Source organism: Camelina sativa, chromosome 15 (assembly GCF_000633955.1).
Source record: "Camelina sativa cultivar DH55 chromosome 15, Cs, whole genome shotgun sequence".
NCBI classification, from domain to species: Eukaryota; Viridiplantae; Streptophyta; class Magnoliopsida; order Brassicales; family Brassicaceae; genus Camelina; species Camelina sativa.
The window spans coordinates 2,465,855-2,480,854 of record NC_025699.1 but is presented as its reverse complement, the minus strand read 5'-3'; the positions used below and the strand labels follow the sequence as shown (position 1 = coordinate 2,480,854).

General features: G+C 36.2%; 5 protein-coding genes and 1 long non-coding RNA gene across 9 annotated transcripts in view; 3 read left to right on the top strand and 3 right to left on the bottom strand.

Annotated features, from left to right (window-relative positions):
- Positions 1-2,725, bottom strand: part of LOC104744795 (E3 ubiquitin-protein ligase MARCH7-like) — a 3,319-nt gene extending 594 nt beyond the window's left edge. For 2 of the 3 annotated variants that reach the window (XM_010465900.2, XM_010465902.1), the window contains exons 1-6: positions 2,487-2,725; positions 1,319-1,735; positions 1,057-1,180; positions 374-689; positions 226-298; positions 54-144 (exon numbers count right to left, since the gene is read on the bottom strand). In XM_010465900.2, the coding sequence (XP_010464202.1) occupies positions 54-144; positions 226-298; positions 374-689; positions 1,057-1,180; positions 1,319-1,735; positions 2,487-2,579 (1,114 nt within the window). In that variant the 5' untranslated portion in view covers positions 2,580-2,725. The remainder of the gene's footprint in view (positions 1-53; positions 145-225; positions 299-373; positions 690-1,056; positions 1,181-1,318; positions 1,736-2,486) is intronic. The other variant, XM_010465901.2, reaches the window with a different exon arrangement.
- LOC104744793 (50S ribosomal protein L33-like) lies at positions 4,319-5,137 on the bottom strand. Of its 2 annotated transcripts, none has more exons than XM_019236549.1 (2): positions 5,040-5,137; positions 4,319-4,661 (listed from the first exon to the last, which is right to left on the bottom strand). In XM_019236549.1, exon 2 carries the CDS (start codon positions 4,657-4,659, stop codon positions 4,483-4,485), a length of 177 nt encoding a protein of 58 aa, XP_019092094.1. In that variant the 5' UTR covers positions 4,660-4,661; positions 5,040-5,137; the 3' UTR covers positions 4,319-4,482. The 2 variants fall into 2 exon arrangements, with proteins under 2 accessions (XP_019092094.1, XP_019092095.1); XM_019236550.1 differs by having other exon boundaries at positions 4,319-4,664; positions 5,040-5,124.
- Positions 5,189-6,714, top strand: LOC104744794 (NADH dehydrogenase [ubiquinone] 1 alpha subcomplex subunit 8-A). The gene is made up of 3 exons (XM_010465899.2): positions 5,189-5,321; positions 5,409-5,635; positions 6,374-6,714. The coding sequence occupies exons 2-3, from the start codon at positions 5,442-5,444 to the stop codon at positions 6,504-6,506; spliced, it is 327 nt and encodes a 108-aa protein (XP_010464201.1). The 5' UTR covers positions 5,189-5,321; positions 5,409-5,441; the 3' UTR covers positions 6,507-6,714.
- LOC109129216 lies at positions 7,975-8,597 on the top strand. The gene is made up of 2 exons (XR_002035405.1): positions 7,975-8,124; positions 8,426-8,597. It is a non-coding gene; the product is annotated as an uncharacterized LOC109129216 (long non-coding RNA).
- Positions 10,477-12,650, bottom strand: LOC104744792 (prolyl 4-hydroxylase 2). Its single transcript, XM_010465897.2, has 7 exons — positions 12,364-12,650; positions 12,189-12,246; positions 11,987-12,091; positions 11,593-11,650; positions 11,273-11,448; positions 11,055-11,124; positions 10,477-10,967 (listed from the first exon to the last, which is right to left on the bottom strand). The coding sequence occupies exons 1-7, from the start codon at positions 12,498-12,500 to the stop codon at positions 10,669-10,671; spliced, it is 903 nt and encodes a 300-aa protein (XP_010464199.1). The 5' UTR covers positions 12,501-12,650; the 3' UTR covers positions 10,477-10,668.
- Positions 12,800-15,000, top strand: part of LOC104744791 (SAC3 family protein B-like) — an 11,786-nt gene continuing 9,585 nt past the window's right edge. The window contains exons 1-4 of the mRNA XM_010465896.1: positions 12,800-13,043; positions 13,411-13,491; positions 13,655-13,738; positions 13,889-13,981. Coding sequence (XP_010464198.1) covers positions 12,943-13,043; positions 13,411-13,491; positions 13,655-13,738; positions 13,889-13,981 — 359 coding nt within the window. The 5' untranslated portion in view covers positions 12,800-12,942. The remainder of the gene's footprint in view (positions 13,044-13,410; positions 13,492-13,654; positions 13,739-13,888; positions 13,982-15,000) is intronic.

Genomic DNA, 15,000 nt, shown 5'->3' with positions numbered 1-15,000 from the left:
AAAGGAAAGAGAGAGAGAGACTTAAGAGTTTCTGAGGCAGTGGTTCTGTGTACCGAGGACAATGGCAAAAACAGATGCTAAAAGGCCTAACGTAAGTGAAAATGGTGCCGCTATGTAGATAGCTTGCTTGTTCAAGTCCCGAATCTACCAAAAAACATCAATTTTTTTGGTCAATGCCTTTCACAACAAAGTCAATCAAAACACAGAATATGTTTCAGTGGCTACCAGTAATTGCTCGAGGAAGAAGAAGTAACAGACTGTGCTGATTAGTACTAGCACCACAAACTCTTGCCAAGCACTGCACCAAACCATTCGGTGATCAGTTGTGTAATTTTTCCAAGAATGGTCAAAGAAAGAAGAATCTTGAAGTTACCTAACGGTTTGTGACTGCATATTCGGTTGACTGCGATCACGCCTGTGGTTTAGTTGATTAGTTGTGGGCACACGAACCAATGTAACTGGTAAGTTCTGGACTTCTTGTCTACAGACGTCACAGGTTCTTGTTCCCTTTGTACTAAACCACTTCATGGCACACGCTTCATGAACAAGTCTGAGATCACCTTTGCAGCTGCATTCCATTTTCAAAGTATTATTTTCTTCGCACACGTCTAGACAGATCCTGCACACTGCTTCTTCTTCGGGAATTTCTTCATCAGTTTCTTCAGGAGGAACAGGAGAGATAGGATCTGCTAAACATGGAGGAACAGAGATCTTATTCAGTATACACATAGCATCTAAACGAAGAAAGTTTTAAGTTTCTTTCTAATTCTCAAACAGAAAAAATCGCTGAACCAACCATTTGATTATGCACATTATTGATTAAACGTTGATATCCCCTACACTAAAAAACACTGCATATGAACCAATCAAACCCTCGTATCTTCATCATCCATACCTCAAGTCTGTATCTTTTGATTCAATGAGAATTCAAAAAGAAAATAAGGCTCCATGTTTAAGGGAGAATTAGCATTGATTGTTCCAGTCACTGCCTAAACTCAACTTTCAAATGAGAACTTGGGAAAAGATCTGATGCTAACACCTGTTAGAAACATGTACCTGCACTAGTTTCACTGGCAACACGGGCTTTGTGGTTGTCGAAAGAGATGGATCGCACAATCACTTTGTTTCTTCTTCCGGGCATAGACAAGGACCTTGGAACTGCTGGACAAACATAATCTTTCTGCAACAAAATCCAATCTTTAGTACTTCCAGCTCCATTTTGGACAAGAAAGGAGATTCCTTGAGTGAATTTTAACATATTTACGCATATTACAATTGACATAACACAGAGGACTATAATGTAAATAGAATAACTCACATTAGGCGGTTCACCAGGCATCCCAGCTGAAACCTGTGTAGATACCACAGGAGACAATTTTGCGGCATGTCTACTAGGAAGTGACAAGCATCTTTTCCAATAAGGCGACGTTGTTGAAGTGGGAGTAGTGGGCTTTTGCACAGTTTCCATGAGCCCGGGAGATAGGAGGGAGCTTCTCTCGCTTTCGGTTTGAGAAGAAACTTTCTTTTTCAAGCTTAAATTCCGCAAGATTCCTCTAGGTGAGGAAGTAGTACCAGATTTGAATGAACTAGTGGACTTCAGTGAGCTCTTTGGGTTACGGCCGCTACCGAATGGAATAGGTCTTGGCGGTATTTGTATAGAAAGATCCAAATGAGTTTCACTGGATTGAGAGCTGGGGACATCTTCAGTAGACTTTTCTTTAACCTGATGATCACCCTGTAAGCATTTTATTCACACAAGTCAAAGGTTCAGGTCTTCCTCTTACACAAATTAAACAATAAGAAAAAAATGATCACAAACATTTATAACACATAAAAGAGACATACAACAACATTATCGATTTGAATCTAGATGGTTAAACAGAATCACACAAGCTATCTCTACATACCTCCAAATTTTGAGAAAAAAACAGTATAGTATGTCAATAATAAGGGACAAGAAAAGCTTTGTAGTAACCAGTAACTGCAAGATCTAAACAATGGATTTGTACTCGTATATGCAACAGAAAAAAAGCTGAAAAGTTACTTGTTTATGTATAAAACAATCCCAAGTGGCTCAAGCTTGTTCTCTTAATAATAAAATCAAAAGCAGATTCTGTACCTAACAAGTGATTCATGTCGTTGATCAAAATCCAAGATTCCACAAAAGGAAGAGAAAATAAATAGAAAGAAAAAGCCAAAAGATAACATCTTTGAATGAAAATAAACCCTGGAGTTTAAAAGACATGTAGTTTCCTGGATAATCAAACCGTACCAAGCAATCACAAAGAACAACAACAACAACCAAAACTTAGAAACAAGAGAAAACCCAGATACGTTTTCAAGCGATTCTTGCAGATACACATGTTATATGAGGAATAAAGCTTTCAGATTTACCTTTTGTAATCTGATTATCTAAAAAACCCAGAAAAGAAAGAAAGCAAATTAGGGAGAGACGACAAAGGTCAGATTGTTGGAATAGGGGTTACCTGAGAAGAAGGATGAAGAGAAGAAGAAGAGGAAGAAGAATCACCAACGACGATTATAGAAACTCCGGGTTGTTGAGCTGCCGAATCTTGCATCTTCCTCGAACCAAAATTTATCTAAACCGATTTAATTCTAATTCTATATCGTATCAAATTACGATATCAAATCCGCTCGACAAATATTCTGAGAGACTGTGTGTGTGTGTGTGAGAGAGAGAGAGAAGCAAATCTGTATATAGTATATGAAATTATGAATAATACTATAATAATAATATGATGAAAATAATTGTGCTTTTATTTAATACTTAGTAATTTTTACGACTGACATGACATGTAGTATTATTATTACTTTATTTGTTCACTTATACTATAAACTATACGTACGTTGTCTTTGTCTTCATTTATTACTGTTCTTTAATTTTTCCATAATCGTTTTTTTGTTGTTGTTGTCAAATCTCTATAATCGTATTTGAGATATGCAAATATAAATCGACAAAGAAGAATAGAAGATGAAGAAGGAATCATATTCTTGTCGTTGAATTTTTTGACGAAGAAAATTCAACGTTACGGCCTACGGGTCCGCTCATGTTAACTTGTCCGATATTGCCGTCACTTTCTTGGAAAATATAATATAATCATTCTCTTCTTAGTTCACCACTTTACGCACTGAATTAACAAGTAGTAATGTGATGATAAAAAAGTACTATTATCATAAACATAGATAAATTGGATTTGAAAGGACGCATACCTTTCTAAAAAAAATACTTGCAAAGTAAGAATGTAAAAGCTACTTTGTTAAACGATAAAAGGAAAAAATAAATACTTTTTTTAAGTTTAGGTTGCTAAACTTTATTCTTTATATACTAAACAAAATACACAAGATGATCTTTAAGATAATGGCGTCTTTAATTAATACCTCACCAGATTTTTTCTTCTATCTCCTTCCTTCCTGCGTAAATATACCACGTGCTTCTATCATACTCTTCTTCCTCTGCCAAGAAACTCATAATGCGGTTTGGTGGGTTCTGTTTTAAAGTTCATGAATATATTAATTTAGTGATTTGTATCTGTATTGTTCTTGTGTTCCCATTCATATATATACTTAAACATGCATATATGTCATGGACGGATGTTTTTGTTTTATATGAATGTGTGTAAGAGCATTTAAAACATTTTGATTGTTACCACAAAATTTAATTAGCAAACCTTTTAATCATCTCCTCTTAAACAACATGATAACTTTTGATAGTCAAAGCTATAATTCCAAAACTACATATCAAAACATTTTAATATGACAAACATTATAAAATCATCATTATCGTCTTTTTACGCGTATAATATATTCATATTTTATACATAGATTTTAATTTAATAGTCGTTAGTTTCTGCAGCGCGTATTTTTTTTATGTATTTACAAAACGATAGATAGTGTGAAATGCGATGTTGATGTACATCCCCAAAGAGAAGTGTGTATGTGTTCATTGAATCTTCTTAAAATGGAAGAAAAATTCGATTTGACATCCAAAATTTGGCTTAGTCATCTCAAGTCAAAGTCATGACCTAACATAAAAGAGATACGGTGGGTCGATTAGGAACAAGACCGGTTATGCATTTAGGCATACATCTAAGGTAGAGACATTTTTTTAGCTTTCCTTGAAAAGGCCAAACAATTCTTTAACGTTTTGTAGGAAAACAAGACACAAAGATCTCCAATTGTTAGGCTTTTGTTTGGTGATTCTTTTAGGCAGCCATAAGAGTGGTCGGATTATGCAGACATATGGAAACTACTAAAGTTATATAGGTCGTCGGGTAAGCAACTTGTAGAAGTAGGAGGATCTAACAAATATCGTGCTCTCGTTGGAATTATTAAAATTTGATAACAATACTAATCAAACTGCACTTAATTATGTTTTTAGAGAATTCAACAAACAGTTTCGATACAAGTTCTAAATTGTAACAAGAATGATAGCATAAACAAGCAAGCATGTTTTGTGTGTCATCACTTCATTTTCTGCTCAGTGAAGAGGACATGACGATTAACACGAGGATCGTACTTACGGAACTCGAGCTTCTCAAGAAGTCCCTTGGTACTCTTCCTCTTGACATAGAAGAATCCAGTCCCAGCTGCTGAAACTAGACGGATGAACATGAACGTCTTCTTCCTCTTGTCACCCATATCTACTTTAGAAAAACACAACAAGTATGAGAATGTCGTCACATTACAGAGATTGCATTAGGACGAACTAAAAAAACCCTCGAAACTGATGAAAACAGAGGGACCAAAAACGTATAAAGTTCTCATTTTTTAGCTTATAATATGAAAAATGCTCTCAACAAATACTTAGAAACGAGGACAAAAACAGATCTGGTGAAGCTAGAGATGAGAAAAAGTGAAAAACTAAGCGGAGAAACAGATCTAACACCTAAGAATTTAGATATCTCAGCTCCAATTCATCAAATTACAACACGATTAACAAACTGGAAGAACCCTTTTCGGAGGAGATGAAATGAGATCTTCGAAATCAAAATCGAAGAAGCTAGAATGATTAAGCGTACCTGAGAAATCGAAATCGACGGAGTCCGAAACTAATCTCGCCGACGAAGATGACGGGGTGATAGATAAACCCTAGAAACGAGTGATTGGGGTTTTCTGTTTTGTTTTAACCAAAAAAGGCTTTTAAATTAAGCCCAATACCGGCCCATTAAAGCCAGATGAAAAACGCAGCGTTTTTGTTGTTGTTCTTCTTCTTCTTCTTCTTCTTCTTCTTCTTCGCTTTAATTGTTTGTTCTCTCTCTCAGTGGAGAAGAAGAAGACTCGAGTCATCATCTGCAATAAAGGTGAGATAACGTTTCGTTATTTATCGAATTTTCATTTTGGAATTCGAAGTTTTGATTCTCAATTTTGGGTTATATACAAATCTATAGATATAGGGATTTGTTGGGAAAAATCTTAGAGCTATGGAGGCGAATGCGGCGGTGGACGGAACGGGGAATCCGATCCCGACATCGGCGGTTTTAACAGCGTCGGCGAAGCATATTGGAATCAGGTGTATGCAAGAAAACATGGCGTTCTTGAAATGCAAGAAGAACGATCCTAACCCAGAGAAGTGTCTCGAGAAGGGTCGTGAAGTCACTCGCTGTGTTCTTGGCCTGTACGTATCCTAACTTCTTATTTCTCGTTTCAATTTCTCTGTAAGCTCTTAAAATTGATGAGGGTTGTGGATAATGCCAAACATTGTAGATTTAGGGATTCTGATCATAGAGTTTGAGAAAGGAGTAGTAGTCTTTAGACTTGTTTTGATGTGGTTTAACAGTGTTTTTAAGGTCCAGGAACATAAGAACATTTCCTAGAACTTGGCAAGTCTTTGTTACATTATGACCTCCCTAGGAGGATCCTTTGTTTCCGTAGCTTGAAATTGAACTCAAAAGCTTTTAGAACTAGCCATTTGTTTAGTTAGTATCTAAGGAAGGTGTTGTTTGACTCGTTGTGTAGTGATCAGTGATAATATCTGAGAGTTCACTTACTTTGTTCAAACCATAGGATAGGACGATGATGCATTGTCTATAACAAGATCTGAACTTGAGTATTTTGCAATGGTGGACTAGTTTGTTCTTAAAACTGGTGAAAATGATATTAGCAGGATCCTTTGTTTCCGTAGCTTGTAATTGAACTCAAAAGCCTTTAAAACTAGCCATTTGTTTAGTAGTATCTCGGACTAGGAAGCTGTTGTATGACTCGTTGTGTAGTGAGTGATAATATCTTGAGAGATCACTTACTTTGTTCAAACCATAGGACGGTGATGCATTGTCTATAACAAGATCTGAACTTGAGTAGTTTGCAATTGTGGACTAGTTTGTTCTTAAAAACTGGTGAAAATGATAATTTGCAGGCTGAAGGATCTTCACCAGAGATGCCCCAAGGAGATGGATGCTTACGTTGGATGCATGTATTATTACACCAACGAGTTTGATTTGTGTAGGAAAGAGCAAGAAGCCTTCGAAAAAGCGTGTCCGTTGAAATGAGAAGTCAAGTTTATTGTCTCCTAACTAATAATAAGCAATTGTTTTATTTTCAGTCTTGAGCTTTACTCTAATGATCACACTCTTCCATCGCTGCTTCGTTTCCTTTTCTGGTAGTGCGAAGACCATTATTAAATCATGTCTTGTGTTTCTTAATTATCTTAAAACATGACCGAGTTAATTTGTAGAGGCATTTGACTCTCTTCAGGTAGACATCTTGGTTATTTATTATGCGCCAAAATGTAAACAAGGCTTCTCATAAATTTATACATATAGGAAATACTGATTTTTAAAATTCAATTTGACGCTAAAATATATCCAATGATTGTAACGGGTGTTTAACGGAGCGATGAATATGGATATACTTTAGCGTCAAATTCTCTTCAAATTGAATTTAGCGTCAAATTATCTTCTAAAAAAACGAACGCGTATTACTTAAATTTCTCCAAATTGGAATGCAATCTATGAAACCAAGTGAAAAAAATCTCTACTAATAAAGCTAATTAAACTTCTACAATACATCAATTGTATGAAGATTTGTTGTTTTTGCAATGATGAACAACAATGTGCAGAAAGAAGAAGAAGATACTTAACAAAAGAATTCCAATCTTTGTACAGATTTTGATGTGTTTCAAATCCACAAAATAACCCTCAATAAAGAGGTCAAGAACTTCATAAGAGAGGACAATGACAACAACAAGAATAAAATTTAGGAGTATCAATGTTTTATTCATATTTAAGCACATAAGTTATATATATATATATATATATATATATTAATGAATAAAAATACATAATTTAATTAAATTTATCGGGTTGTTGTTTTTAGGAATTTGGTGACATAAGTGAGATACTCAAAGATTGGAGAGATATTGTGTTTATAATTAGACCAGTATTAAACCAAAAAGCTGGTACATTGTTTTCCTTGGATACCTCAGCTATTTGTTGGGCTATTGTTTTCGCGCGATTACTAAAAGTTTGGTGTGTCAACGGCTATGGTAGAATTACCATTGAAGATGATACAAGATGTTTAATTAGTATTTTATCTAGTAATATAGGATATGTGTTAAAATACAAACCAATATCCTACGTTAAAATATTATAAACTAAGTGGGTTTGGAAAGTTATACAACTTAAACTTTCTTTTAGAAACATACAATTGGTTTGTTTAGTCTTTGTGCATTATTATAGCTTACAACCATATGTAAGTCTAGAAACTAAATTTTTTTGACACCTTGTTTCTAGGAAAACTTAGGGCTCTTAATTCTTATAGGACTCAGATTTTGTGGAAGTTTTAAGCCTCCTGGTAGTGAAGAAGAAGCTTGATATGCCTCATTTTCGGAATATTAGACTATTTTTCTCCGAGGGAATTAACTTGTTTTTATGTAAAAGTTAATTAGGATTGGTAATTGAAAATTATGTTTCAGTTTGCTTCAAAATTGTTGATCAAAGGTTGATTGCATATTCTTAAAATTGGTGCATGATGATGATGCATCAGGTGTCCCTTAGAGGCGCCAGCAGTGGAGAGATATCACGGGATGCTTTGCTTGCTAAAGTGTCTCAAGAGAGGGAGCTACGCAGTTATGCAAGACGTGCTAATGCTGCAGCTATTTATATTCAGGTACCTCTTTCTGTTGGCTTTTGCTGAACAGGTGAACTTAAATTAAACCCGTCGCTATCGACCTATCGTTAAAAGATCTCTTTAGTTGTTTGTTCATATAGTGAAATTAGTAGGAGAACGTTTTGTGCAGTGATTGTTGGTATTGGAAGAAGTGGCTAAACTTGGTGTCATCATTTCCAGTACATTTTTAGGATTATTCTGAGTTGGAATTTAAGGATGTCGTTTTTGGTTTAACGAGACTTTATCTCAGCTATATAGACGAAGGCATAACCTTACTTACATCATTTTCCAATACTTATAGAGAGTTTGGAGGTCTTATATTGTGAGAAAGAAGGCAGCTATAGAGATCCAAGAGGAGTGGGAGATTTTACTGAGTTGCTGTTCTGATGCACTGACCAAGAGTTGGGTATCAAGCACAGTATTGAGACCGTTCCTCTTCTTTATCAGATCTTTGTCTATCCAACATCAAAAGATACAGTCAAGAGATATACACTGCATCCAAACTTGCTTTAAGATTCTATTGGAAAGCATCAACTCTAATAGTATGCTTTTTTTTTTTTCTTTAGAATATTTGGGAAAAATGCAAGGCAAATCATATTAATGTATTAATGTTTTATTATGTTTTGTATGTTTGAAAATTAATAAAAATAGAATATTTTTTAATTTTATAAAATCTTAAATGTTTACACATTTATACCACTTCTATTCTATTTAAAATTTTAAAATTTTAAAAACCAATATTTTAAAAAATAAGAGACCCAAAATAAGAACCTACCAATAAAAGAGAAAATTTTATCTAAGAGATCATGAGTTTTTATATTCCAAACAGTACACAATTAATTCATAAAAAATTTAAGAACTCTCCTTATATGAACCCCCAATAAACTTGCTATTAGTTGTTAGTTTTTACAATAAATCAAATAGAGAGTACCCTTATAATTTTGGAGTTGGTCTACAAAATATGGCGTGAGCTTTACGTTGCCAAACCTTCTTCTCCGTCTTAGCTTGATATTCCACAAGATCTCCATCGGGAGACTCTCTAGCCATGAAAGTGATATGTACAACTTGAATCCGGTCACCCTAGTCAGAATAGCCCTCACAATCGATTCACAAGTCACACTCGATCCCTACCATTATTATCCCCACAAAAAATACTAATAATTAGTTGATCAAATATAGGCAAAATTGTGTATCACATAAATATTGAGAATCTTACATAAATCAATTACCCAATTATATACGTACCTTGATTTTATTGTATATATCTTTCCAGAGCCAAATCTACCATGGTTTGCACGTATTCACGGCCTGTAATCCTATATCTCCAAAAGGGTTCATCAAGAATAACCTGAGAGAAGTAGTCTAGCTAGTTTCCCAGAGTAGCTTTCTCCATCCACGTAGAAACCCTGAGCACAATCATAAATTTGAAACTTATAAATCTCAGAGTCTTAAAAACTTGGCCAAATTAAGAGTCACACCATTTATCCAAAATCCATAGTTGACTAGTTGCTGATTGATGAATAAGTCATGCATGAAACTAATCAAAGAAGTAGCTAGAATATATAGCATAGAAAGACCTTGCTCCGGTACATATGAGGTCTATATATAGACGCATTTTTTCAATTTCCCTCTTCGTAATCCAAATTATCCGGGGGCTTGAACTCTTCGTCATCCAAACTATCTACATCCCATTCTTGGTCACTTTCGCGGCCGGACCCGTCACTTAACTCACAACCACTGGAAGAATCAGAATCGTCCTGTATAACTACAGATTAATTATGTTAACAATGCTGCATATGGATATATCATAGATAAAAATCACAAGAATGTAGGAAGAGCAAACTGAAATATTGAATTCTCATGATATAACTTTTTTTTTTTTTTTCTCAAGATACACTAAGTAGTTTGTTAAAAGAAGCATACATACATTGGATTGATACATCTGAAGTAGGTATCGACGCGTTTTCATAGCTTCCTCGTCGTTGGGATCAAACTTCTTTTTAGGTTTGTATCCTTCCCCCTCGTCGAAACTATCCACGTCCCATTCTTGGCCTTTCTCACGGCTGGACACGTCATCCTCCTCCTCATCATCGCCACCGTCTTGTTCTTCTTCTTGTTCGTTGTTTTCGCCATCATCGAAAGAAGAATCCAGCGGGATGGAATCATCTGCCTTGCGCTTCTTAGATTGATTCTCCTCCTCAGAGATCTCCATCATCATCATCATCCGCCTTGTTCAATTTGGGATCCATTTCTATTTGAGTAATCAAACCCTAGAATGAGATCTCTCCCTAACCTGAATCGAATCGTCGAGTTTTTTTTTTTTTTTTTTGTTTTGGGATTTTAAAGCAGTGAGTTAAAATTATATCCCTGGAATACCATATAATACCATCACTTATTACGATTGTGCCATCCCTCAACTGTATCAAGTGATACATTTTAACAAACAGTTCAGGTTCAGAAACAAGAAATGGAAAAAACGAAGCTTTAGATCAAGAAAAAAACAAAACAGAGAGAAAAGGAGATATATAGTCAACTCCTCTTCTTTTAACAAGCTTTACAGCTACGTCTGCACATCCCAGGGAGTTCAGGGGTTCCAACCATATACTCTGGGTTCTTTGCGCATTCTCCAAGCACTGCCCATCTCTCACAGCTCTCGTTTACGTCCGTCCATTTACCGTCGTCATGACTCACAATCTTATCGAATGAGTCCACGTGGATCCACTTTGTAGCCGACCATTTCTCGCCTTCTATCACTGGACAACCTCCGTGAAGGCTAAAGGGGTCTGGGATTGCGTCTTGGTTGAGGTTGAAGAACAACAGTGCATTCCCTTTCTTTGGTTTCACTAAAACAACATTTACCAAAAGAAATTTAAATACATAGTTCAAAAACATTCCAAGACACTTAATGATTCTTTCTTTTCATAACTCACCAGCGATTCCTTTCTTTGCACAATCAGAAAGATCGTCTTTGTTCTCAGAAAGGGAGCGGCGAGAAAATTCCTGCGCAGAAATATTCATGAGAATGATAGGGGAACTAAAGACCTATTTGTCCCATGTAGATATAGAACCAATACATACAGAGTAGGCAGCCATTGTGGACAATGTAAGCTGAAACTGATGGTTTTTTTCTTTTCTGAAAGAAACAAACCTGTGCATCGGGGAAAACAGTTTCTCCACCCTTTGTGACATTGGATAGATACAAGAGAACAGTTGCTATGCGGTGTCCACCACGGGCAATATTGACTTTGTCGTGAAAGTAATCAAAGTGAGCGTCATATTTCTGGCCGTGCTCATATCTTAGTACTTGAAGGTCTTCTCCATTCTCTGTGACCACAAAAGTGAACAACTTAGAAACAATAAAGACTACCCTCTGATTAAACCTTTCAAAGAAGAGTTAAGGTTCCTTGTCACTTGATCTTCTGAAACAGAGAGATCACTATTAAAACCATTCAGCTTGTTTTAAGTTACCTTTTGGGAGGAATGTCCATGTTGAGAGCTTGTCCTCAATACCGGAAACGATAGGATCCTGTGGATACAACAAAGAAGATTGTAACCATTACAATGATATGGGTCATCTCTTCCTGTTAACAACTAAGTACCATTCATCATCCACGATTGGTCATCATATACTTGGGGTTCTAAATTTCTAGTTCCATCAGATCTTGAGGGATTTGACTAAATTGATCCGTTAGTATCAGAAAACAACACCAGAGATTCAAAGTTGTTGAAGTCAAATGTCATAAATCAGAAATAAGATCAAGGCCAATCTATAAGAGATTCAATGAGATCTCTCTTGTGTCCAATTGATTGTGAGACCGAGCAATGTAAGAGATGGAAGCGATAATAAAAATAAAAATTGCACCTTTCCTTTGGAGATAAACGTGCCGGAGCTGGTACGAACGTCACTGACTTGACTCTCGCCATTATCGTTATCAGCAACCGCAGATCTCTGCAGATTCTCTTTCGCCTTTTCCCCCAAAAACACAACCAAAATCAAATACTCAAAATTAGCACATTTAAAAGAAAAAAGTTTCCAAATTGAGCTCAAACCCAAATTCACTCACAAGAGAGATTAGATGATCACATTCCAAGTCCGTCAAAAAACCTTCATACACATATGCCCTGAAGAAACAAACACACCAATTTATTTTAACAATTCAACAGTTTGAAAGTTCAAAGTTCCCAAATTTACTTAAGGGTTTTGCTACATGTCTCACTAAGAGGGAGAAAAAAACAAACCTGGGCTTCGAAGAAACCTGTTTGACTTTAGAAGGGTTGATGATAGAACTTGGAGAACTAATCAGAGAAGTGGAAGATTGAAGCAAAACGAGAAAGATAGCAACGAACAACAACAATCCGAGATTAGACATTGACATTAGTAATCAATCAATCAATCGCTTGAATCCAGATGATCGAGATCGAGATCGAGGAAACTAGTCTCCAGGGAAAATTGAAAGAGGGAAAAAAAAAAATGTCAACGGTCATGAAAAGTTGATGTTCTACCTAAAAGATGGCTAACGCGAGATGGCGACAACATGCGCACGTTCTTCGGAATCATAACAATTATTTATAATCCAATGATAAAGCCCATTTTCTTATGAATAAGGCCCAATATTAAAACGACGTCGTTGTTTCAAAACGTAAAATAATTCTCGCCGGACGGAGAGGCGTGAGTGCAGAACACAAAATTCGATTTTTTTTTCTTTTTTTCTCTTGTTTCGACGTTAGCCGGCGACGTTATTGAACGAAGGTTGAAGGAGAAGAAGAAGAAGAAGATAAGCAGCGGTAATAATCTTAGTAAAGGAGTTTTTAGAGAGAATGGCGTTTAGGCCTTTCGGGAAGGAGTCAGGGCCGTCGGTGAGCTCTAAGCCATCGCCGTTTACGTCGTTCGGTGCTTCTGCTCCTACTCATACCACTAGGTGTGCTTTTCGATTTCTCTAATGGATGTTTCTATATGCTACAATTGGACTTTTATTCCAGTTTTTTTTTGAGGATTTTGAGATTGATTTCACGCTATGGATCTATTATTATGCTCATGATTCTTCGAGCTGTCAAATTTACATCTATCGTTGTATTGAAGTGTTTAGGATCAAGCGAATGTGACAAGTGTTGTTCAATTTTTGTATGAATTGTGTCCTGTATCACTTCGGGTATTGAAGCTCAGTTGCTTATTTTATGGCCAATGTAATTTGTAAGGTCCTTTGGAGGAGGAGCTGCGAGTTACTTCATTTTTTGCCTTTTGTTTCTCTTTAATTTTAACACTGTGAATTGGGGATTTGCTTGTAGTGATTCTTCAGTTCAACCACCGGCGTCTCAAAACCATTCAGCCTTTGCAGGACAATCTTTTGGACCTGGTGGAATTCAAAGGTTAGATAAACCAAGCTCTAATGAGGGAATGTTAGGTTGTTTGTGAGCCTCCTTAGGGCGAGCTGTTGTGCTACATCTTTGTAGACTTTTTTTTCTCAAGTTTGCTGATTATTCTATCTCCTTTACATTGTTGTAACCTGTGTATTGGAACTTTTGCTTGTAGTGGTCCTCGAGCACCGCCTCCTTCGGCTTCTCAAAACTCTCCACCCTCTTTAGGGCAACCTTACCGACCAGGTGGGGTTCAAAGGTTAGACATTATTAATTGTATTGCTTCATTTTATTTCTTTGCTCTTTCGGTTCCATGGGACTGATGATGATGTTAGGTTGGTTACTTATTCAATTAATTTTTCCTTCTACCTTAGATTCTAGCCTAAATTTTTATGGTTTTTGCTTGCAGTAGTCTTCCAATTAATCGAACACCATCTCCCTTGGCTTTTCAAAATCCCTCACCCTCCTCAGGCCAACCTTACCAATCTGGTGGAATTCACAGGTGAGGTTACTTGCTATTACGGCTCTCTTTTATTTTAATTTCATTCCTTATATGCCTGTAAAGGATATTCAGGAAAGGTCTGATCGTAATAGCTGGTGATGGGATAAACAAAAATTTCTATTTTCTTTGGCTTTGGTTATTATTATTATTTTTTCTGCTTGAATCTTCTAAATGTTGCACAGATTTTTAAGCCGAGAAAATTATAGGAAGCCTTTAATGTTATCTGTTTTAGGAGCCCGGAACCTTTCAATGGAAAAGCATGGGGTTCAGAAACTTTTCCACGTCCAAGCCCCTCTGTGAGACCTTACCAATTTCCTGGAGTTCAGAGGTAAAAGCATACGTGAAACTTTTTGACTAAGAAGAGTGTCATAATTGGCAACTGTGTTAATCACACATCTCATATGCTTTCAGTTTTCTGCAATTGAAATTATAGCAGTAGGAAGAAAGTAGAATGTGATGGAATGCTATAAGTTTTTCTGCCTAGTACACAAGGGCTTACTATGGCAGTGACTTTGAAGCTCCAAAGAGTTCATTGTCGCCGGAATGACCTTATAAACTTTACCAAGCAAGCTGCTGGATTGTTCTTGATGAGTTAGCTGAATTTGACCTGTTGCATTTTTTTCCTCTCAGGCCTACTTTAAATCCTCAATCGGGGCACGATGGATCAAGGAATTTCTTGAAAGATCATGGTGAACATAGTCAGGCCACGTTTCCAGCTAGTACATCTCACATTCTTTCCAGAATTGGAACTGATGCTGTTGAGATTGGTCGATCACAAGATTCAAAAAGAAAAAGGTCGCTTATGTCATTTCCTTTAGATGAAGGCCATCTATGGCACTTTCTAAAATAATCATTGTGTCTGTTCTTTATCCCTATCATATATCATTGGCTTTCTTAGTACTTGTCTATTTGCCGGGTTTGTACACCTTATGTGTTTTGCATCATGTACCTTCCTCTTTTATATTTCATAAAAAGTCTGTTGTGTGGTCTAGGTGCTAGGAAATGAGATGTATACGCAT

What these genes read in the sequence shown, in the direction of transcription:
- LOC104744793 (XM_019236549.1), bottom strand. Translation starts at nt 4,659, where the DNA reads ATGGGTGACAAGAGGAAGAAGACGTTCATGTTCATCCGTCTAGTTTCA.
- LOC104744794 (XM_010465899.2), top strand. Translation starts at nt 5,442, where the DNA reads ATGGAGGCGAATGCGGCGGTGGACGGAACGGGGAATCCGATCCCGACA. An exon ending in ACTCGCTGTGTTCTTGGCCT is followed by an intron (nt 5,636 to 6,373) that starts GTACGTATCCTA and finishes GATAATTTGCAG; the next exon opens with GCTGAAGGATCTTCACCAGA.
- LOC104744792 (XM_010465897.2), bottom strand. Translation starts at nt 12,500, where the DNA reads ATGTCAATGTCTAATCTCGGATTGTTGTTGTTCGTTGCTATCTTTCTC. An exon ending in CAGGTTTCTTCGAAGCCCAG is followed by an intron (nt 12,247 to 12,363) that starts GTTTGTTTTTTT and finishes TTGTTTCTTCAG; the next exon opens with GGCATATGTGTATGAAGGTT. An exon ending in TGCAAAGAAAGGAATCGCTG is followed by an intron (nt 10,968 to 11,054) that starts GTGAGTTATGAA and finishes ATGTTGTTTTAG; the next exon opens with TGAAACCAAAGAAAGGGAAT.